The 24,946-nt window shown below is 21.9% G+C and overlaps 3 protein-coding genes across 3 annotated transcripts; all 3 read right to left on the bottom strand. All coding sequences in view use genetic code 6, as the record gives it.

Moving 5' to 3' along the window:
* Nucleotides 1–62: 62 nt before the first annotated feature.
* TTHERM_01533610 (transmembrane protein, putative) lies at nucleotides 63–9,819 on the bottom strand (the record flags this gene model as incomplete). Its single annotated transcript, XM_001029409.3, has 19 exons — nucleotides 63–545; nucleotides 600–631; nucleotides 859–1,071; nucleotides 1,131–1,319; nucleotides 1,368–2,411; nucleotides 2,538–2,922; nucleotides 2,975–3,928; nucleotides 3,985–4,116; nucleotides 4,486–4,807; nucleotides 5,066–6,456; nucleotides 6,510–6,965; nucleotides 7,047–7,576; nucleotides 7,764–8,079; nucleotides 8,143–8,411; nucleotides 8,472–8,804; nucleotides 8,862–8,993; nucleotides 9,052–9,459; nucleotides 9,515–9,664; nucleotides 9,717–9,819. The coding sequence occupies 19 exons, from the start codon at nucleotides 9,817–9,819 to the stop codon at nucleotides 63–65; spliced, it is 7,842 nt and encodes a 2,613-aa protein (XP_001029409.3).
* A 1,457-nt stretch (nucleotides 9,820–11,276) lies between these two features.
* On the bottom strand, nucleotides 11,277–11,786 carry TTHERM_000429641 (transmembrane protein, putative; the record flags this gene model as incomplete). Its single annotated transcript, XM_012799458.1, has 2 exons — nucleotides 11,277–11,616; nucleotides 11,665–11,786. 2 exons carry the CDS (start codon nucleotides 11,784–11,786, stop codon nucleotides 11,277–11,279), a joined length of 462 nt encoding a protein of 153 aa, XP_012654912.1.
* A 3,354-nt stretch (nucleotides 11,787–15,140) lies between these two features.
* TTHERM_000429630 (transmembrane protein, putative) lies at nucleotides 15,141–24,217 on the bottom strand (the record flags this gene model as incomplete). The annotated part of the gene is made up of 20 exons (XM_012799457.1): nucleotides 15,141–15,223; nucleotides 15,263–15,469; nucleotides 15,532–15,720; nucleotides 15,769–15,907; nucleotides 16,046–16,812; nucleotides 16,932–17,316; nucleotides 17,369–18,322; nucleotides 18,376–18,507; nucleotides 18,571–18,851; nucleotides 18,894–19,167; nucleotides 19,422–20,849; nucleotides 20,907–21,362; nucleotides 21,444–21,973; nucleotides 22,171–22,486; nucleotides 22,550–22,806; nucleotides 22,882–23,211; nucleotides 23,269–23,400; nucleotides 23,459–23,866; nucleotides 23,922–24,062; nucleotides 24,115–24,217. The coding sequence occupies 20 exons, from the start codon at nucleotides 24,215–24,217 to the stop codon at nucleotides 15,141–15,143; spliced, it is 7,512 nt and encodes a 2,503-aa protein (XP_012654911.1).
* Nucleotides 24,218–24,946: the final 729 nt, after the last annotated feature.

The raw sequence follows: 24,946 nt of genomic DNA, 5'->3' as shown, positions 1-24,946 counted from the left end.
GCAATAAAAAACAAAAGATTAAGATTTAAAAACACCAAAAGGTTTCATACCGAAGTAATATTTCATAATATATTTATTTTAAATTCTATTCTTAAATAAAATAATTAGTTTTTTATTTTATTTACAGAACAAATAAAGCTTAATATTAAAATATAAATACCGTAAACTATTTGGAATTCGGATATTGGGATTTGCTAAATCCGAAATGTGAAATTTAAAAAAACGCTTAATTTTAATGATTTTTCGGAAGTCGGACGGATCATGATAACAAGAAATTACAGTATATTATTAATAGGGAAAAATTAACTTTAAAATTGATTGATTAATCTTTTTAGTTAAAAACAAAAAATAATATGTATTATTAATATTTAATCATAATTTTCAGATATTTAAAGTATTGTCTTTTTCATATTCAGTAAAATAAATTAAATTATTATTTTTATCCACCTGGTTAACAGAATTTAATTTTATTTATTCATTAGAGTTATCCTCTTTATCTTTTTAACTCTCTTTCTAATCCATTGCCATATTTAATTCTTCGAATCCTAATATTAAATTAAAAAATTTAATGATTAAAAAAAAACTATTATATTAATTACATTTAAAAAGAGGAGATTAGTTTATCTAGCTGCTATATACAGTATTTGTGTTATTTTCATTATCTTTATCATAGTAATCGCTTTCAGAGTTTAATTTTTCTTAATTTTTAGTAGATAAGTATTTTTGTTTTAATTTTATTAATTTATTAGAATTATCCTCTTTATCTTTTTAATTCCTTACTAAATTTAATTCTTCGAATTCTAATTAATATTTAATTAAAATATTTAATGATTAAAAAAAAACTATTATATATATTACATTTAAAAAGAGGAGATTAGTTTATCTAGCTGCTATATACAGTATTTGTGTTATTTTCATTATCTTTATCAAAATAATCGCTTTCATAGTTTAATTTTTGTTAATTATAAGTAGTTAAGTATTTTAGTTTTAATTTTATTAATTTATTAGAGTTATCCTCTTCATCTTTTTAACTCTCTTTTTAATTCCTTACTAAATTTAATTCTTCTAATTCTAATTAATATTTAATTAAAAAATTTAATGATTAAAAAAAAAACAAATTAAAATATTACATAAAAAAATAGGAGATTAGTTTGTCTTGCTGGTATATACAGTATTTGGGGTATTCATATTATCTTTATTAATGTAATCGCTTTCAGAGTTTAATTATTGTTAATTTTCAGTAGCCAAGTCATTTAGTTTATTTTATTTAACAGTCTAATTAATCTACTAATCTTTAAATAGTCTTTTATGATTTTTACCTATAAATTAAATATATTAAATATAACAAATAACAAGAGTTTTAATACTTATTTATATCTTTAAGCCAGAGAATAAAAGATCATACTTTTGCTCTTCACTGAGATTTAAAAATTCTTAAAAAATTCTTTTTATTTTAGCTTTCAATTACGGATTTAATTTTTATTTTTGAAACTTTTGAACAAGCAACTTTGTATAAGAAAATTTTTAAAAAAATGAAATGATAACATTCTTAAATTATATTAAAAGTCCTATAATAACTCTTTTAATTATTACAATAATAAACCAAGCATTGATTGTGATTATAATTATAATAGAAGTCACTACATAATAATTGAAGGGATTATTGTAAATGAATAAACAAAGTAATACAGAAACTGCACACACGGTTGTTTGATAGAAATCAACTGTATTGTACCCGCTCAAACGATAGGGTTATAAAACACTAGATGCTATCCCATAGAGAGAAACCACAATAAAAATTAGCACTCCTTTAACATTAATATCTTAGGAATAGAAGTTAAGAATTATAATGATTAAAATTTTTTCTAAAATTTTCACGAATTCCCAATAATATTTTTGGCTTTTATACTCTCTGTATAAAAAGCCATATTTCTTATATATTGAAATGTTTTGCAAGTTATTTTTATTTCTGTATAGTATATAAAAAAGTCCAATAGGTATAATAAAAGCAAACACTAATAAACAAGGAGCTACTAAGGTAGAACTATAGGTCTAGTGCTGGCTAGTGTTGCATTCATAAGTTATATTATAGAGTATGTAACTAGAATCTCCAATTACCCTGCATGATAGAAGACCTATCATTTGAGAAACTAAATCAGGCTAAACTAAAATAAATATAAAGATCGCAGCAGTACAAATAGAATAATAACGAACTTTTATATTTGTAAATACCCTTTAGAAGATTAAACTAAGTAAAAACACCATTAAATAGCCAATTGGAACAATTAGAGTAAATAGTAGTTTAAGATATATCATTGGTATATCTGTTTATATATCTTTTAATATACATTCAGCAGAATTCATTTATTATCTTACAGGTGTTCCTAAATACTATGAAGTATCAAATATATCTTTTTTTTGTTTGATAAAATTTAAAAATTATTTTCATCTTTAAAAATTTAGTTTATATAAATTTATAAATAAATAATCTTAATAAATTAATAATTTTAAAATTAAAAAATTTTTATTTTTTTTACCTGTAGTTAATTTTATATTGAAAGTAATAATTGATCCTACTATTTGTAAATAGTTAATGAATACTTTAATATAAACACTAGCTTTTTCTCCATTTCGAGATTTTTAATCTTTTTGGTTATCATATTTGACATTTAATTTAGATTAATATTTAGTCCCTTTTAAGGAAGTGCTTAGATTATTCTTTAATAAGTGTCTTTTCAGAGCTACTTAAAAAGCATTTATTGTTTATTCCTCTAAGTCTCCTTTTATGGCAAGTCGAATTGAAAATAAAGTCCAGATTATTATTAAGATTGCTTTCCACAATAAAGCACTCAATTCTTTACATTACCCACATTAATAAGATCCAATTTTAGAATAGCTTTCTCCCCAATAGCTTCCATAAATCTTATTAATTTTAAATTTATTGTTAAAGTAATATTTAAAAAATTGTATTTACATCACATTCTTCACATAGAGGCCCTATGTAACCTTCTAAGCATACTTAATTACCATAAGTATTTCCAATACAGTTTGAAGGCTTATTTGCACATTCTATAACAAGAGGACTACTTTCATCTTTTCTCCAGAATCCTTAATTTACATATATAATTCCATTTTTGCATTTTGCTCCAGAAGGACATGAATAACATTATTGTTTATCGAGAGAGTATTTATCTTAGTCACAGACAACACATTCTGTATATGTATTGTAAAAATTCTGAATTTCACCATAATTACAACTTCTAAAATAAACTTCTAATTCATAAGAATAGTTAGACTCAAATTAATTAGTTTATTTATTTAAAATTTTTATAACATCAGATTTGAACTCAATTATTGCTTTTGAATTTGGAATCCCTATTAATTACATACCTTAAAAAACAAATTATTTCTATTTTAAATCAACAAATGCTGTAGAATTTCCTCTAATATAATAATTTGATATATTTTTTGTTTTGCTGCTAAATTATGCTTAAATTATTATTTTATCAGAATCTAATGGAAATATAGGTTTAGCTGTTTAATCTTTTAGCTAAAAGATTATATCTGGGATTTAAGCTCCACTTTTAATATTTGATAAAATTAAAGAATTAGTTGACTAATTGTAATATTTATTTAAATCTGTAGTCATGATCAAACCTAAATGATCAGGATACGAATTTATATTATCTCCATAAAGACTAGCCTAGTTATTCAATATAATGCTTTGAGAGTCTATAACTGGATTTATACCTAGATTATTAATGCATCCTCCAATAACTGCATTGTTATCTGTTAGATTTGTTTTATAAATTTTGATCTATTACTGTACTGTTGATTCATTTTCTGAGCTAATAAATAATGCCCCACCACTTCCATTTAAAGATTGATTGTCAGTAATTTAGCAATTAGACAAAGTTAAAGTAAAAATCTATTAATTGTATGATTAAAGATTTTAAAATATTAAAAAAAAGAAGTATTTATTACATCATCATTTTAGGCTATTAAAAGCATAGCTCCTCCATCTGATATGGCAGTATTTCCAATCATTTTAGTGTTTTATATATAATTAAGATTAGAAACGAAACCATTAACTGATATAGCACCACCGTTATTGGCCTATTTTTAAATAAATATTTAAATTACATAAAAGCTTGTATGATATTAAATTATTTTAATCACTTTTGATTCTAAAAACTGAGAGTCAGATATAAAAAATTGTGTTTAGTTCAACTAAAGTATAGAACCAAAGCATAGCATGCAAATTATTTTCTAAAATAATGTTTATTATTAAATTTATAATTTAGATTAATATAATGATATAAGTGCTCCTGAATTTAGCAGAGAAATCTAGGATTGTAATACTCGTTTTGAGGATATCTAATTTATATTTATAAATTAAGAATCTTCAATTGTTAGAGCTCCTTAATTGACACTAATTAAGTATGTGGAAAACGTAGAGTCTTTAATTATTAATCTTTAAATTACAATACTCGTATTAATACCATTAATTAGAAGAGGGGAAGTATTTTGTAAATTTTTTATTATTAAATTTTAAAATCCGCAATCAACAATTGAGAGCATAGATTTTTAAAGTTAGAAAAATGACACTGATTAGATTTCAGATAGCTTTGCTATTAGATTCAAATAATCAGGATAAGTTTAGTTAAAATTATTATTATCAATATTAAAAAGAGTAACATTAGAATTTTAGGTATTCAAAAAATATGAGTTCGTCTAGCCTAAAATATTGATTAGCTCTCCTTCATAGAATAGAATCTAGTTTAATAAATTCTAATTTTCTGATTATCTGGATATTGATTAAAAAAAAAATTTAATATTATTTTAATTTTCATTATTTTATGGTAATAACTTTATGTTAATAAATATTTTTATCAAATTATGGATTAAATGCGCACATATTGCTCAAAAAAAATCAAAATTTCAAAAACACGCATTAATTAAATATTAAAAATAAAATTTAAATTTTTTAATTTTTGATTCCGCGCACTAGTGTGCATTTATTTATACAAAGTTACCATTTTTATCTTAAATTAAAATAATTTACATTATTGAAATCGAGGAAGAATAAGAACTAAGCATATAGATATTACTAAAGTTAGATGATTTACACACAAAACTTAAAGTTGAGTCTTGTGAATTTATGTAAAATGCACCACCATCATTCTAAGCATAACCTTCTTCAAATGAAGATTTTTCTATAAAAATATTTGTTTCTGAACTAAGACTCTCGAAGTAAATAAACGAGCCTTAGCTTGCTGTGGATTGGCTAAAATTTGAAGAAATAATTTACAAATTGTTTGATTTAGCCCTTAAGCAGCCTCCTTATTATTTAAAAGTTGTTACATTATCTGTGATATTAAATGAAGATTGCTTGCAATTAGCATTAATGATAGTTATATTAAGACCAACTATATATTGAAAATTAAAGATACTACTAGATACTGAATTAATATATTGGTTATTAACTAAATATATAGTACCTAATGGATTAAACACCTGTATTGCAGAAGTTGAATAAGATGAGGTTTTAGGAATTGCATTTAATCTATTTTAGCTAAAAATTGAGTTGCTTATTGTTATATTAGAAGTATAAGTGGAAGTAATTAAAATTGGATTAGCTTAGGAGTTAGTTTAAGTTTATTCAAAATATGAACTTGTGATAACTACTTTTGATAAATTTATTACTGAATTTGTGTATGCTAAATTTCTTATTACTAAAATAGAATTATCTATTGCTTTTATATAGCTTGATTATATATTAGTTATGCTAATCTTTTTTATTTCATTGAAAATTAAACATCCACCGTACTCTCTATTGACTAAACTATCAAAAAATTGTTTATCATTTAAGCAAGAAATATTGCTAATTGAAACTAGAGAAGATTAGGATAATTAACAAAATGCTATTTCTTATTGATTTTTTACTGTAACTTCATTTATTAAAACTGAAAAAATTTGTTCAGTTAGAACTAATTAAGTAATTCCGAGTTAGATATCTGATTAAACTTAAGAAGAGGGAAAGTAAGAATTATCTGTGAAATTTAAATAACTCATATTTAAAGTGTGTTAGGGAAGAGGATTTATTGAATAAATAGCATCAAAAAAGAGATAATTATGTGTTGTATAAAATGAGTTATTGTACATAGTTATATTCTAGAACTAAAATGTTTAATTTTTTTATTTGATTGTGCTGACTGTTGAGAATATCTATAAATTACAAAACTGATTATTGGATATTGTCATATTAGTTACATAGAATTAACCAGCTTCAAATAGTTAACCAGAGAATTGTGGATAGTAAATTTAATTTATATCGCATAGATTATTTTAAATTATAAAAGTATCAATAATAACATTAACATCGCTATCTTAGGTTAATATACTGAATTTTTCATTTAATTTACAACTATCTATTAGAATATTTTAAAGTGCAATCTATTTAATATAATAAAAATATTTCATTTTAAATTTACAATTTAAAAAATTACCTATTAAGAATTAACGATTGATATTAAAACTGATGTATTTGAAAAATCTAAACTTTTTATGTTTATATTTTTAATAGTCAAGAAAGAATTATTTATTTAAAAAAAGAAGCAATCAGATGTACTATCTGTTGAAGATATACTTATGTTATCTATAGTAGCACTCGAAATAATACCATCGAAAGAAACCCCACAATTTTATTAAGAGCTACTAATAATAAAATTAAAAAGTATATCATCAATGTTTAGCATAAAGAGACCCGAAAATTGGAGCAACTAATTTACATTAATTTAAGCTAATTGATTTTTATTATTCCAGCTCTAAATTGTTAAATTCGTTTATGCAAATTCTTACAAAGTTAGCAATTCATTGTAAAATACCATCTAATTTTAGTTGCTCACTAATATATTTACGTCTAGAATTTCAAATCCGTTTATTAATTCGAAATATTATTTAACCTATTTTTAAAATGAAAATATTATTTTTAAATAGAAAAATACTTTGGTAAAATATTTATTTTAATCTAGAGATTTATTTACTAAAAGTAAAGATGGAATTATACTCAAAGAAGATGTAAAAGGCTATTCAAAAGAACCTATCCCATATAGACTTTTAGTATCAGCAGTTTCAGTAGTATTAAAATAAAACTACATTTAGCATTTCTAAGTACAACTAGGCAAATTTTAAAGACATTATCCAATAGGCAAAAATGTATTACTATAGTAATACTAAATAAATAAAACCTAAGTCTTTTCTATATACTGAATATTATTTCCACAATCTGTTAAAGAAGGAGACTGGAAATGCATAAATAATTCAAATTATTAAGTAACTGTATTAAAACTGAATAAATAAACATCTCCGCTCATTTAATCTCCAACTCCAAACATATTAATTTTATTCAATACATTTAAATAGTATGGATTTGACTATAGTTTCATTAATGGTTAAAATGTTTTTTTAGAGAAATTATAGATAGTTATACTGTAATCACCACAAACAATTATTAGAAATTTATTATCATCAGTATGAAATAATTAACCAATTATTGAGCCAGAACAATCAGACGCTTTTTATCAAAATTAATTTTTTAAATAAATAAATAAAATAATTTAAAAATATTTTATTATTATTTTTTTTAAATTAATGAAAAAAACTTTTTAAATTGTTGGGATAGGATTTGATATTTCATTAGTTTATTTTCATCTAAAATAAAATGAAATTAATTCCCATTTTTAATTTTATTTTAAGATTACTTATTGAGTATTTGAATGAAAGGTCTGTTGAATTCCAAACAAAAATACTTCCATTAACAGCAATTCCAACGATTTCTTAATCTTCTTAGGAATAGAGAGCATAACTTGTATTTTGATTATTTTCTTCTACTTTATCAGAGAGCAATTAAAACTATTATTAAGAGGTAATACTTATAGCATAAAATAAGAAATTTTCATTATTTTATTTATTAGGTATTCCTACAATAACCCAAACAGCTTGATTAATATCTTAGTAGGGATCAATATTGAAGCTTATTGAATCAGTATTAAGATTTATCTAACTTAAATCGTATACCTGTTTTTATATTTATAATAACTTTAATATTTTTGATTAAGATAGAAAGAAAGAAATAATTACTTAAGGAGTGAATTATGAGTCCATTACTTTATAAAATGCTAAGTATGTAGAATCATGCATAGCAATAAAACAAGTATTACAGTTTTTTACAGAAAAAAATGTATTTTATCTTGCTTTGATTGACTAAATAAGAGGATAAGTAAGGATAGAATTTAGGTTACTTGGAGAATCTTTAGTGACTTAAATTTCATCTAATGTAGAAACAACAAAATATATTTCTTAATTGAGTTAGAAAGTAAATATTTTTGTAAAACCTGTAGAAATATAATCTTAATTTTATAGTATAATGGTTAAAGTAAATTAATTTATTTTTGAAATTTTATTTTTACTAAAACGAATGAGCTAAGTGTCTGTACTATATGAATAAACAAATAGAGCTGTTTAATAAAAGTAATTAGTGTAGTATGGTATTAACAATTATTGACTTTCTTCCAAATGATACCATTGATTAGTTGGACTTCCTGGTAGTTATACAGTAAAAGGTTGATTGATATTATCAAAGGTAAAAGAATCAAATGTATTTGTATTCTAATTATAGACAAAATTTAAATCTATTCTATAAATAGACCACTAGCCACTTATGTATAAACTGCCTTAATTATTTTAAGAATTTATAAAGCTTAAACTGGCTATACTATCTCCTGATTGACCACTTGGTAGATCTATTTTTTTAAATTTTAAGAAATTTATAATGAAAATTATTAATATATTTAATCTACAATCAGTCTTGATTAATTTTATCTAATTCGCTTTTAAATTAATGATCTAAAAAGCATTGATTTGACAATTGGCTCCTGCTAAAAATATAATATCATAACTCTTGTGCAAATCTATTAAGCTATAATTATTAGCTATAAAATAAAATAGAGTGAAATATTATTCTTTAAAAGACTTAAAAATTAGTTATACCTTCTCGCGAATAATATCCATTGAATGAGAATTCTAAAGTTTTAAAATCAATTGACCAAGTATAAGCACCATACTAATCAATTACTGCTATAAAATTCTAACCATTTTAAAGCTAAAGTAACTTTGCAGAAGCAATATGATTACCACAGTCAGAATTATAAGGTAAAACATTCAAAGATAGAATTTATTTTCCTTCTATAAAGTCAACAACATATAATAAATATGTTGCACTTTTTAAGACTAAATAATTAGATCCTTTCATGAAATGCATACTTTCTAAATTAGTGAATGCTAGTGTTTATATAGATTCAAGAGTATAAGGATCTGCGTATATTATTTATCCTTAATTCATAACTAAAATTTGATTTCTTTATAGTATATACTCCATTTGATTTATAAAGTATTTAGCTTTAATAAAATAAAAATTGTTTTAAAAAAGTATAAATTATTTATTTATATTTACTCTTAACCACATTCACAACATTATCAATTTCACTAGAAAGATCAATATAATATACTATACTCTAAGACGATGCAGTGTTTATCAAAAGTATATTAGTGTTAGGCAACTTCAAAGAATTAGAAACAGTATAGTACTCAAAAAATCTAGGCTCTGTTTTTTAAAATTTATATCATAATGTATTAAAATATTAATTTAATCTTACGGTGCTGCCTAGAAAATGCTTAACATATTTAAGCATTTAAGTTTTGTATTGATTGCAATAAGATTATGACTGTTAAATTCAAAGTAAAGAATGATTTACTCATACTAATAGATATTTTTTCAACCTTCTATTATTACTATTTTTAATTCAAATATAGGTTTTGAGATAAGATTATTGAATTTTGATGTTTCTTATTCTTTTCTTTTACTATTTTTAATTCAAATATAGGTTTTGAGATGTGATTATTGAATTATTTTGTGGAGAGCTTTTTAAATAACTACAAATTTTTATAGATTATTATTTTTTATGTTTCTTATTCTTTTCTTTTATTCTTATATCTCAAATTTTAGGATTTAAATGTACACTTCTATTATTGTAATTAATCTAAAAAAACTAAAAAATATTCTTTCAACCTTCTATTATTACTATTTTTAATTCAAATATAGGTTTTGAGATGAGATTATTGAATTATTTGGTGGGGAGTTTTTTAAATAGCTTCAAATGTTGATTAATTATTATTTTTGATGTTTCTTATTCTTTTCTTTTATTCTTATATCTCAAATTTTAGGATTTAAATGTACACTTCTATTATTGTAATTAATCTAAAAAAACTAAAAAATATTCTTTCAACCTTCTATTATTACTATTTTTAATTCAAATATAGGTTTTGAGATGAGATTATTGAATTATTTGGTGGGGAGTTTTTTAAATAGCTTCAAATGTTGATTAATTATTATTTTTGATGTTTCTTATTCTTTACTTTTCTTCTTATATTTCAAATTTTAGGATTTAAATTTACACTTCTATTATTGAAATTAATCTAAAAAAAAAAAAAATATTCTTGCAATCTTCTATTATTACTATTTTTAATAAATATAGGTTTTGAGATGAGATTATTGAATTATTTGGTGGGGAGTTTTTTAAATAGCTTCAAATGTTGATTTATTATTATTTTTGATGTTTCTTATTCTTTTCTTTTATCTACAATATATATCTGAAAGCTACCTCTAATAACAATAAAGTACTATCCTCAAAATTTTTATTATAAAAAATTTAAAGTAATTTTTTTAAAATTATTTAAGTATAAAATAATTTTTACCATTTTAATTTTATAATTTTAAACTTTAATATCTCTTTCAAAAAATAATTCGAACATATATATATATTATTGATTAAGTAAATTCAAATTAATAAAAATTTGAATTACTGAATGCTTATTTTTAAATGGATTTTAGATAGCTTCATCAAATTAAATATATGTTTCTAAAATTTAAAAAAATTTTGTCAATTCAAAATGAAGGTTACACTAATATATTAATTACATTAAAAAGAAAATAAAATGAATCAATTAATTATTATAAAATTTTAAAATTCATTTATAATCTTTAAAGAACAAATATTTAGAATCTTTTTTATATTTAATTTGTTTCATTCTTTTCTTTCTGTATAGGGATTAAATATGATCTACTAATAATGAAAATAATATTTTGACTTTCATTTTCTATTCGTACTATCTAGGTTTTAGTTTATGTTTTTTATATTTGTTTGAGATAATTATGTTCAACTTTTTAGATGTTTTTTCTGCTTGGCTGTGTAAATTATAAATTATGACTACTCTTGTAAATGCTTTAAGAAAAAACAGAATTCCTTTTTCTTCTATTTATTTACCAATTTATTTATTTTTAAGAATTAATTTGTGGCTGGCCTTGTTTTTACATTAGGAGTTTGGTAGATAATACTAATTGATTATATTTCTTCGTTATTATCTAAATTCTTATCCATATTGTAATTATTAACTATATTTTAATCTATTTTTTTGTTAAGTTATACAGGTAAGGATTTTAAGAGAGCTGCTAAGATTTACTCTTTTTATTTTTAATCTACATTACTAGTGATTTAACTAATTAATAAATAGATACTATGAGATCTTTAATAATAAAAATAGTACAAGTATGCTATTAAAAATCCACTAATAGCAACAATTATCCATCCAATTTTCATTCTTGTATCTTTGCTTTCATCTTAAATATCCTTAACTAATAATGAAGCACAAATTTAAATAACTATCATTAAAACTTCCTAATAATCTACCACATCTGATAAAGATGATTTAACATCAATTTCATAGCAAAAATTTTAATTTTAATCTGCGAAAACACCTAATTTTTTGAACGAAAACTCTTCTTAGTTTTCTTAACAATATAATTCAAGATAAAATCATAATAGTAATTAACGAGAAAAGCTATCAATAGTGGTCAGAGAAATTGAAAGATCCCACTCACTCTCCAACTGAATCATCTACAAGAAATACAAATATTTAACATTATTTTAATTTTGGAATAAATCAAAACACCTCTTCTTATGGATTAAATTTAAAAAAATAAGTAAGATTTTATGTTATCCCCTAAAAATTAGCTAATTAAAAGAAATAAGATAATTAGCAAAATTAGAATAATTTTAAAACGGATTAACAGAATTTAAGTTTTATTTAAGATGATTAAAGTTTTAAAGAATCAAATCAAAGCTTTAAAGAAAATAATTAAGCTTCAAAGAATAAAACCAAAGCTTTAAAGAGTAAGATTTATATTTTAAAGAATAAAGCAAAAACATTTATTAAGAACAACTAAATGTTAGAGGGGATAAACAAAGTACATAAGATATAAATTAAAGTGAAAGTGAAGTAAATCAAAATTAACATCAATTTAATCTTATAAGCGAAAAAAAAAAATTTTTTTGAAAATTTTTAATAGAGTTTAAAGCAAGTAAATAAATTATAGATATCTTATTTTATTTCTGATAAAGCCCTTAATTATTTTGATTAAGAAATAAAGTAAAGTGAATTAAATATTTCTAATGCATTTGTTTAAGATGATAATTTTGAATAAAATAGATAATTTTAGTAATAAAATACAGGAAATGTAAGATTTTTAACTCCACAACCAACTGCTCAAAGATCTGCAAATTATGAAACTTTTTCTTATCATATTGGCAATTTATTTATAAAATTTCCTATTTTTGTACCAATATACTGAAACAATCAATACCAATAAATAGAGTTAAAAAAAACTATCTAACTAACACCATTCTTGCTAAAGCAATAATAATTTTAGTTAGCAAGTAAACATTTTTAAATAAAAATTTTTATTAATTTAAAAAATATAAAGTAATAGATTTAAACAATCAATAATTAGAGCAACTTGAAAGAAACAAATTAAGATAAAATTTAAGAGTTACCTTTATTAATTAAGTAGGTATCTATCAATTAATTAATCCTAAAATAATAGCTCATAATAATCTCAGTAAACTAGAGTCAATAAATATCTTGCTAATAATTTAGAAAAGAGTGTTGATACTACGTACTCAACTTAAAGTCCTTTAATTCTACAAAGTTAATAATTTAGTGAGAATAAATTATATTTTGACGAAAAACATGGTAATAGTATTTAAGTAAGGAACTAAATAAATCCATGTGGATAAAAATATATCTTAGAAAACGTCGATATATAACAACAGTAGCAGAATAATAAAACAAATGAATTCAAATTTTCAAATTTAAATGACATATTAAATTAAATGAATAGTTCATTTTAATCTTAATTAAAAAATTAGCTCTTGAAAACAATGAAATCAATAAATAAATTTTAAAATCTTTGTCACAAACTTCCACAACATCAAAATAACTCGACGAACGGAGCAATAACACATTCACCTCTTCATGAAAAGTTTTAATTACAAACCCAAGCAATGCTAGCATGGCTATTTTAGAAAATTAGAATTTTTTTACACTTGAAACAAATCCTTATACAAATAATGATAGCTAGAATATAAACAGTCAAAATTAAAGTTATTAATTAATAAAGCTCTCACTAACATTTTTCAAGAGACAATATAAATGGGATAAATTTTAATTCATCTTAGTGCTGCTTCTAATAAGAATTAAATGAAATAGAGTTAAGAAACAATTAAGCAAATAAAAATACAAATTTATCAAATTTAATTAAGCGAACGAGAAAAATTTTTTTGATTTTCAAAAATAAGTGTTATTACATTTAAGTATGAAAAAGACATTATATTTACAAATACATATACATAAAAAATAAGAATAAATATTTAGAATAAAAATTATAGAATATTTCCAGTATATTTATTCTAGAACTACCAAAGAATACCCGTTAATTCGCAACACACTAAGTAGCAAATTTTACTATTTTTTCAAAATTTCGGAAAAAATGGTCAAAATTTAAAGGGCTGATAATTAATGAGGATTTACAGTAATAACTTTAGATTATCAGTTTTGCAAATATTAGTATAAAAGAAGCTATAAAAATAGGAATATTAAGTAATGTCAGCCGAAGTTAAAACATAATTAGCAGAATCTCTTAATTCTATTCACAATACTTACTAACTCAAATTAAGTAAATTATAAAATTTAATTCATAATTTATAATCAAATGTCAATAAATAAAGTTTAAAATTTATGAAAAAGCTAGCTTAAGGTTTTATTTGTGTTATGCAATCTTTAGATAATACAATATTTTAATTTTCTGCTTCAACTAAATTTGAATTTTCAGCAAAGTTAATTAGTTTATTCATCATTAAAATTTATTTTATTTTCAAGAATCAGGCATAGAAAATTTAGAAAAATAAATAGAGGGATATTTGGCTAAAGACAGCAATTCTGGTGATCAAACTAAATCACAATTTAATTTGAACTCTTCATTTCAATCTTCATGTAAATTTATTTTTATAATATAGAGTTTGTAATTTTTTATTTATAAATATAATAGCTTTATAATCTACTTAATATATTACCAATTTAGGAAGCATATTAGGTATTTCAAACATAACTACTACCTAATAAATTAAATCAAAATTAAACTTTATAAATTTTAAACTATATATTTAAGTTTATATCGTTCAAATTTAATTTAATTTAAAATGAATTATTTATAAAACTATTTAGAAAATTAAAGTTTTAATTCAAAATAGTGGTTGATTTAAGATATATTTGTTATGTTTCTATTATGTTAATTATTTATATATTAAATTAGTTAAAAAAAAACTAAACCCAAAATAATATTAAATATCAGTTTATTTTTAGAAAAAAATAATATAATAATAACATTTAAATTTTTTTGTCTTTGAAGTATATTTATTTTAAATTCTATAAATAATATTCTTAAATAAAAATAATTAGTTTTTTATTTTACTTACAAAACAAATAAAGCTTAATATTTAATATAAATATATTATTAATAGGGAAAAATGAACTTTAAAATTGATAAATCTTATTAGTTAAAAACAAAAAAATAATATATATTATTTAACATTTAATAATAATTTTCAGATATTTAACATATTATCTATTTCATATTCAGTAAAATAAATTAAATTATTATTTTTATCCACCTGGTTAATAGAATTTCATTTTATTAATTCATTAGAGTTATCCTCTTTATCTTTTTAACTCTCTTTCTAATCAATCGTTATATTTAATTTTTTAAATCCTAATATTTAATGAAAAAATTTAATGATTAAAAAAAAACTATTTTTTATATTACATAAAAAAGACGGAGATTAGTTTATCTAGCTGCTATATACATTATTTGGGCTATTTTCATTATCTTTATCAAAGTAATCGCATTCAGTGTTTAAGTTTTGTTAATTTACAGGAGCTAAGTATTTTTGTTTTAATTTTATTAATTTATTAGAGTTATCCTCTTTATCTTTTTAATTGCTTACTAAATTTAATTCTTCGAATTCTAATATTTAATTAAAAAATTTAATGATAAAAAAAAACAATCAAAAATATTACATAAAAAAATAGGAGATTAGTTTATCTTGTTGGTATATACAGTATTTGGGCTATTTTCATTATCTTTATCAAAGTAATCGCTTTCAGAGTTTAATTTTTATTAATTTTTAGTAGCTAAGTCATTTAGTTTATTTTATTTAATAGTATAATTAATCTACTAATCTTTAAATAGTCTTTTATGATTTTTACCTATAAATTAAATATATTAAATATAACAAATAACAAGAGTTTTAATACCTATTTATATCTTAAGACCAGATAATAAGAGATCATACTTTTGCTCTTCACTGAGATTTAAAAATTCTTAAAAAATTCTTTTTATTTTAGCTTTCAATTATGGATTTTATTTTTATTTTTGATACTTTTGAACAAGCAACTTTGTATAAGAAAATTTTAAAAAAAATGAAATGATAACATTCTTAAATTATATTAAAAGTCCTATAATAACTCTTTTAATTACTAAAATAATAAACAAAGCATTGATTGTGATTATAATTATAATAGAAGTCATTACATAATAATTGAAGGGATTATTGTAAATGAATAAACAAAGTAATACAGAAACTGCACACACGTTTGTTTGATAGAAATCAACTGTATTGTACCCGCTCAAACGATAGGGTTATAAAACACTAGATGCTATCCCATAGAAGGAAATCATCATAAAAATTAGCACTCCTTTAACATTAGTTTCTTGGGAATAGAAGTTAAGAATTATAATGATTAAAATTTTTTCTAAAATTTTCACGAATTCCCAATAATAATTTTGGCTTTTATACTCTTTATATAAAAAGCTATATTTCTTATATACTTAAATGTTTTGCAAGTCATTTTTATTTTTGTATAGTAAATAAAAAAGTCCAATAGGTATAATAAAAGCAAACACTAATAAGCAAGGAGCTACAAAGGTAGAACTATATCTCTAGTGCTGGCTAGTGTTGCATTCATAAGTTATATTATAGAGTATATAACTAGAATCTCCAATTACCCTACATGAAAGAATAGCTATCATTTGAGAAACTAAATCAGGCTAAACTAAAATAAATATAAAGATTGCAGCAGTACAAATAGAATAATAACGAACTTTTATATTTGTAAATACCCTTTATAAAATTAAGCTAAGTATAAACACCATTAAATAGCCAATTGGAACTGTGAGAGTAAATAGTAGTTTAAGATATATCATTGGTATATCTGTTTATATATCTTTTAATATACATTCAGCAGAATTCATTTATTATCTTACAGGTGCTCCTAAATACTATGAAGTATCAAATATATCTTTTGTTTGTTTGATAAAATTTAAAATATTATTTTCATCTTAAAAAATTTAGTTTATATAAATAAATAATTTTTATAAATTAATAATTTTAAATTTAAAAAATTTTAATTTTTTTTACCTGTAGTTATTTTTATATTGAAAGTAATAATTGATCCTATTATTTGTAAATAGTTAACGAATACTTTAATATAAACACTAGCTTTTTCTCCATTTCGAGATTTTCTATCTTTTTGGTTATCATATTTGACAATTAATTTAGATTAATATTTAGTCCCTTTTAAGGAAGTGCTTTGATTATTCTTTGATAAGTGTCTTTTCAGAGCTACTTAAAAAGCATTTATTGTTTATTCCTCTAAGTCTCCTTTTATGGCAAGTCGAATTGAAAATAAAGTCCAGATTACTATTAAAATTGCTTTCAACAATAAAGCACTCAATTCTTTACATTACGCACATTAATAAGATCCAATTTTAGAATAACTCTCTCCCCAATAGCTTCCATAAATCTTATTAATTTTAAATTTATTGTTAAAGTAATATTTAAAAAGTTGTATTTACATCACATTATTCACATAGAGGTCCTATGTAACCTTCTAAGCATACTTTATTACCATAAGTATTTCCAATACAGTTTGAAGGCTTATTTACACATTCTACAACAAGAGGACTACTTTCATCTTTTCTCCAGAATCCTTAATTTACATATATAATTCCATTTTTGCATTTTGCTCCAGAAGGACATGCATAGCATTATTGTTTATCGACAGAGTATTTATCTTAGTCACAGACAACACATTCTGTATATGAATTGTAAAAATTTTCAACTTCACCATAATTACAACTTCTAAAATAAACTTCTAATTCATAAGAATAGTTTGACTCAAATTAATTAGTTTATTTATTTAAAATTTTAATAACATCAGATTTGAACTCAATTATTGCTTTTGAATTTGGAATCCCTATTAATTACATATTTAAAAAAACAAATTATTTCTATTTTAAATCAACAAATGCAGTAGAACTTCCTCTAATGTAATAATTTGATATATTTTTTGTTTTGCTGCTAAATTATGCTTAAATTATTATTTTATTAGAATCTAATGGAAATATAGGTTTAGCTGTTTAATCTTTTAGCTAAAAGATTATATCTGGGATTTAAGCTCCACTTTTAACATTTGATAAAATTAAAGAATTAGTTGACTAATTGAAATATTTATTTAAATTTTTAGTCATGATCAAACCTAAATGATCAGGATACGAATTTATATTATCTCCATAAAGACTAGCCTAGTTATTCAATATAATGCTTTGAGAGTCTATAACTGGATTTATACCTAGATTATTAATGCATCCTCCGATAACTGCATTGTTATCTGTTAGATTTGTTTTATAAATTTTGATCTATTACTGTACTGTTGATTCATTTTCTGAGCTAATAAATAATGCCCCACCACTTCCATTTAAACATTGATTGTCAGTAATTTAGCAATTAGACAAAGTTAAAGTAAAAATCTATTAATTGTATGATTAAAGATTTTAAATTATTAAAAAAAAAGAAGTATTACATCATCTTTTTAGGCTATTAAAAGCATAGCTCCTCCATTTGATATGGCAGTATTTCCAATCATTTTAGTGTTTTATATATAATTAAGATTAGAAACGAAACCATTAACTGATATAGCACCACCGTTATTGGCCTATTTTTAAATAAATATTTAAATTACATAAAAGCTTGTATGATATTAAATTATTTTAATCACTTTTGATTCTAAAAACATAGTATCAGATATAAAAAATTGTGTTTAGTTCAACTAAAGTATAGAACCAAAGCATAGCATGCAAATTATTTTCTAAAATAATGTTTATTATTAAATTTATAATTTAGATTAATATAATGATATAAGTGCTCCTGAATTTAGCAGAGAAATCTAGGATTGTAATACTCGTTTTGAGGATATCTAATTTATATGTATAAATTAAGAATCTTCAATAGTTAGAGATCCTTAATTGACACTAATTAAGTATGTGGAAAACGTAGAGTCTTTAATTATTAATCTTTAAATTACAATACTCGTATTAATACCATTAATTAGAAGAGGGGAAATATTTTGTAAATTTTTTATTATTAAATTTTAAAATTCGCAATCAACAATTGAGAGCATAGATTTTTAAAGTTAGAAAAATGACACTGATTAGATTTCAGATAGCTTTGCTATTAGATACAAATAATGAGGATAATTTTAGTTAAAATTATTATTATCAATATTAAAAAGAGTAACATTAGAACTTTAGGTATTCAAAAAATATGAGTTGGTCTTGCCTAAAATATTGATTAACTCTCCTTAATAGAATAGAATCTAGTTTAATAAATTCTAATTTTCTGATTATCTGAATATTGATTAAAAAAAAATTAAATATTATTTTTAATTTTCATTATTTTATGGTAATAACTTTATGTTAATAAATATTTTTATCAAATCCATTGATTAAATGAGCACATATAGCTAAAAAAAAAATCAAAATTTCAAAAATATGCATTAATTAAATATTAAAAATAAAATTTTAATTTTAAAATTTTTGATTCCGCACACTAGTGTGCATATATTTATACAAAGTTACCATTTTTATCTTAAATTAAAATAATTTACATTATTGAAATCGAGGAAGAATAAGAACTAAGCGTATAGATATTACTAAAGTTAGATGATTTACACACAAAACTTAAAGTTGAGTCTTGTGAATTTATGTAAAATGCACCACCATCATTCTAAGCATAACCTTCTACAAATGAAGATTTTTCTATAAAAATATTTGTTTCTGAACTAAGACTCTCAAAGTAAATAAACGAGCCTTAGCTTGCTGTGGATTGGCTAAAATTTGAAGAAATAATTTACAAATTGTTTGATTTAGCCCTTAAGCAGCCTCCTTATTATTTAAAAGTTGTTATATTATCTGTGATATTAAATGAAGATTGCTTGCAATTAGCATTAATGATAGTTATATTAAGGCCAACTATATATTGAAAATTAATGATACTACTAGATACTGAATTAATATATTGGTTATTAACTAAATATATAGTACCTAATGGATTAAACACCTGTATTGCAGAAGTTGAATAAGATGAGGTTTTAGGAATTGCATTTAATCTATTTTAGCTAAAAATTGAGTTGCTTATTGTTATATTAGAAGTATAAGTGGAAGTAATTAAAATTGGATTAGCTTAGGAGTTAGTTAAAGTTTATTCAAAATATGAACTTGTGATAACTACTTTTGATAAATTTATTACTGAATTTGTGTAAGCTTAATTTCTTATTACTAAAATAGAATTATCTATTGCTTTTATATAGCTTGATTATATATTAGTTATGCTAATCTTTTATATTTCATTGAAAATTAAACATCCACCGTACCCTCTATTGACTAAACTATTAAAAAATTTTTTATCATTTAAGCAAGAAATATTGCTAATTGAGACTAGAGAAGATTAGGATAATTAACAAAATGCTATTTCTTATTGATTTTTTACTGTAACTTCAGATATTAAAACTGAAAAAATTTGTTCAGTTAGAACTAATTAAGTAATTCCGAGGTAGATACCTGATTAAACTTAAGAAGAGGGAAAGTAAGAATTATCTGTGAAATTTAAATAACTCATATTTAAAGTGTGTTAGGGAAGAAGATTTATTGAATAAATAGCATTAAAAAAGAGATAATTATGTGTTGTATAAAATGAGTTATTGTACATAGTTATATTCTAGAACTAAAATGTTTAATTTTTTTGTTTGATTGTGCTGACTGTTGAGAATATCTATAAATTACAAAACTGATTATTGGATATTGTCATATTAGTTACATAGAACTAACTAGCTTCAAATAGCTAACCAGAGAATTGTGGATAGTAAATTTAATTTATATCGCATAGATTATTTTAAATTATAAAAGTATCAATAATAACATTAACATCGCTATCTTAGGTTAATATACTGAATTTTTCATTTAATTTACAACTATCTATTAGAATATTTTAAAGTGCAATCTATTTAATATAAAAAAAATATTTCATTTATTTTAAATTTACAGTTTAAAAAATTACCTATTAAGAATTAACGATTGATATTAAACTTGATGTATTTGAAAAATCTAAACTTTTTATGTTTATATTTTTAATAGTCAACAAAGAATTATTTATTTAAAAAAAGAAGCAATCAGATGGACTATCTGTTGAAGATATACTTATGTTATCTATAGTAGCACTTGAAATAATACCATCGAAAGAGACTCCACAATTTTATTAGGAGCTACTAATAATAAAATTAAAAAGTATATCATCAATGCTTAGCATAAAGAGACCCGAAAATTGGAGCAACTAATTTACATTAATTTAAGCTAATTGATTATTATTATTCCAGCTCTAAATTGTTAAATTCGTTTATGCAAATTCTTACAAAGTTAGCAATTCATTGTAAAATACCATCTAATTTTAGTTGCTCACTAATATATTAACGTTTAGAATTTCAAATCCGTTTATTAATTCGAAATATTATTTAACCTATTTTTAAAATGAAAATATTATTTTTAAATAGAAAAATACTTTGGTAAAATATTTATTTTAATCTAGAGATTTATTTACTAAAAGTAAAGATGGAATTATACTCAAAGAAGTTGTAAAAGGCTATTTAAAAGAACCTATCCCATATAGGTTTTTAGTATCAGTAGTTTCAGTAGTATTAAAATAAAACTACATTTAGCATTTCTAAGTACAACTAGGCAAATTTTAAAGACATTATCCAATAGGGAAAAATGTATTACTATAGTAATACTAAATAAATAAAACCTAAGTCTTTTCTATATACTGAATATTATTTCCATAATCTGTTAAAGAAGGAGACTGGAAATGCATAAATAATTCAAATTATTAAGTAACTTTATTAAAATTGCATAAATAAACATCTCCGCTCATTTAATCTCCAACTCCAAACATATTAATTTTATTGAATACATTTAAATAGTATGGATTTGACTATAGTTTCATTAATGGTTAAAATGTTTTTTTAGAGAAATTATAGATAGTTATACTGTAATCACCACAAACTATTATTAGAAATTTATTATCATCAGTATGAAATAATTAACCAATTATTGAGCTAGAACAGTCGGACGCTTTTTATCAAAATTAATTTTTGAACTGAATGAATAAATAAATAAAATAATTTAAAAAATATTTTATTATTATTTTTTTTAAATTAATGAAAAAAAAATTTTTTAATTGTTGGGATAGGATTTGATATTTCATTAGTTTATTTTCATCTAAAATAAAATGAAATTAATTCCCATTTTTAATTTTATTTTAAGATTACTTATTGAGTATTTGAATGAAAGGTCTGTTGAATTCCAAACAAAAATACTTCCATTAACAGCAATTCCAACAATTTCTTAATCTTCTTCGGAATAAAGAGCATAACTTGTATTTTGATTATTTTCTTCTACTTTATCAGAGAGCAATTAAAACTATTATTAAGAGGTAATACTTATAGCATAAAATAAGAAATTTTCATTATTTTATTTATTAGGTATTCCTACAATAACCCAAACAGCTTGATTAATATCTTAGTAGGGATCAATATTGAAGCTTATTGAATCAGTATTAAGATTTATCTAACTTAAATCGTATACCTGTTTTTATATTTATAATAACTTTAATATTTTTGATTAAGATAGAAAGAAAGAAATAATTACTTAAGGAGTGAATTATTATGATTCCATTACTTTATAAAATGCTAAGTATGCAGCATCATGCATAGCAATAAAACAAGTATTACAGTTTTTTACAGAAACAAATGTATTTTATCTAAATTTGATTGACTAAATAAGAGGATAAGTAAGGATAGATTTTAGGTTACTTGGAGAATCTTTAGTGACTTAAATTTCATCTAATGTAGAAACAACAAAATATATTTCTTAATTGAGTTAGAAACTAAATATTTTTGTAAAACCTGTAGAAATATATTCTTAATTTTATAGTAAAATGGTTAAAGTAAATTAATTTATTTTTGAAATTTTATTTTTACTAAAACGAATGAGCTAAGTGTCTGTACTATATGAATAAACAAATAGAGCTGATTAATAAAAGTAATTAGTTTAGTATGGTATTAACAATTATTGACTTTCTTCCAAATGATACCAATTATTAGTTGGAAGTCCTGGTAGTTAAACAGTAAAAGGTTGATTGATATTAGCAAAGGTAAAAGAATCAAATGTATTTGTATTCTAATTATAGACAAAATTTAAATCTATTCTATAAATAGACCACTAGCCAGTTATGTATAAACTGCCTTAATTATTTTAAGAATTTATAAAGCTTAAACTGACTGCACTTCCTTATTGACAACTTGGTAGATCTATTTTTTTAAATTTTAAGAAATTTATAATGAAAATTATTAATATATTTAATCTACAATCAGTCTTGATTAATTTTATCTAATTCGCTTTTAAATTAATGATCTAAAAAGCATTGATTTGACAATCGTTTCCTGCTAAAAATATAATATCATAACTCTTGTGGAAATCTATTAAGCTATAATTATTAGCTATAAAATAAAATAGAGTGAAATATTATTCTTTAAAAGGCTTAAAAATTAGTTATACTTTCTCGCGAATAATATCCATTGAATGAGAATTCTAAAGTTTTAAAATCAATTGACCAAGTATAAGCACCATACTAATCAATTACTGCTATAAAATTCTAACCATTTTAAAGCTAAAGTAACTTTGCAGAAACAATAAGATTATTAATGTCAGAATTATAAGGTAAAACATTCAAAGATAGAATTTATTTTCCTTCTATATAGTCAACAACATATAATAAATATGTTGCACTTTTTAAGACACAATAATTAGATCCTTCCATGAAATGCATACTTTGTAAATTAGTGAATACTAGTGTTTATTTAGATTCGAGAGTATAAGGATCTGCGTATATTAGTTATCCTGAATTCATAACTAAAATTTGATTTCTTTATAGTATATACTCCATTTATTATATAACGTATTTAGCTTTAATAAAATAAAAATTGTTTTAAAAAAGTATAAACTATTTATTTAAATTTACTCTTAACCACATTCACAACATTATCAATTTCACTAGAAAGATCAATATAATATACTATACTCTAAGTGTTTATCAAAAGTATATTAGTGTTAGGCAACTTCAAAGAATTAGAAATATAATAGTACTCAAAAAATCTAGGCTCTGTTTTTTAAAATTTATATCATAATGTATTAAAATATTAATTTAATCTTACGGTGCTGCCTAGAAAATGCTTAACATATTTAAGCATTTAAGTTTTGTATTGATTGCAATAGGATTATGACTGTTAAATTCAAAGTAAAGAATGATTTACTCATACTAATAGATATTTTTTCAACCTTCTATTATTACTATTTTTAATTCAAATATAGGTATTGAGATAAGATTATTGAATTATTTCCTGGTTTTAAATAACTTCGAATGTTTATTGATTATTATTTTTGATATTTCTTATTCTTTTCTTTTACTATTTTTAATTCAAATATAGGTTTTGAGATGTGATTATTTAATTGTTTTGTGGAGAGCTTTTTAAATAACTATAAATGTTGATTAATTATTATTTTTTATGTTTCTTATTCTTTTCTTCTTATATCTCAAATTTTAGGATTTAAATGTACACTTCAATTATTGAAATTAATCTAAAAAAGCTAAAAAATATTCTTGCAATCTTCTATTATTACTATTTTTAATAAATATAGGTTTTGAGATGAGATTATTGAATTATTTGGTGGGGAGTTTTTTAAATAGCTTCAAATGTTGATTAATTATTATTTTTGATGTTTCTAATTCATTTCTTTTCTTCTTATATCTCAAATTTTAGGATTTAAAAGTACACTTCTATTATTGAAATTAATCTAAAAAAGCTAAAAAATATTCTTTCAACCTTCTATTATTACTATTTTTAATAAATATAGGTTTTGAGATGAGATTATTGAATTATTTGGTGGGGAGTTTTTTAAATAGCTTCAAATGTTGATTAATTATTATTTTTGATGTTTCTAATTCATTTCTTTTCTTCTTACATCTCAAATTTTAGGATTTAAATG

Source organism: Tetrahymena thermophila (genome assembly GCF_000189635.1).
Source record: "Tetrahymena thermophila SB210 genomic scaffold scf_8254470, whole genome shotgun sequence".
Classification (NCBI taxonomy): Eukaryota; Ciliophora; class Oligohymenophorea; order Hymenostomatida; family Tetrahymenidae; genus Tetrahymena; species Tetrahymena thermophila.
This window is presented reverse-complemented; position numbering and strand designations above follow the sequence as displayed.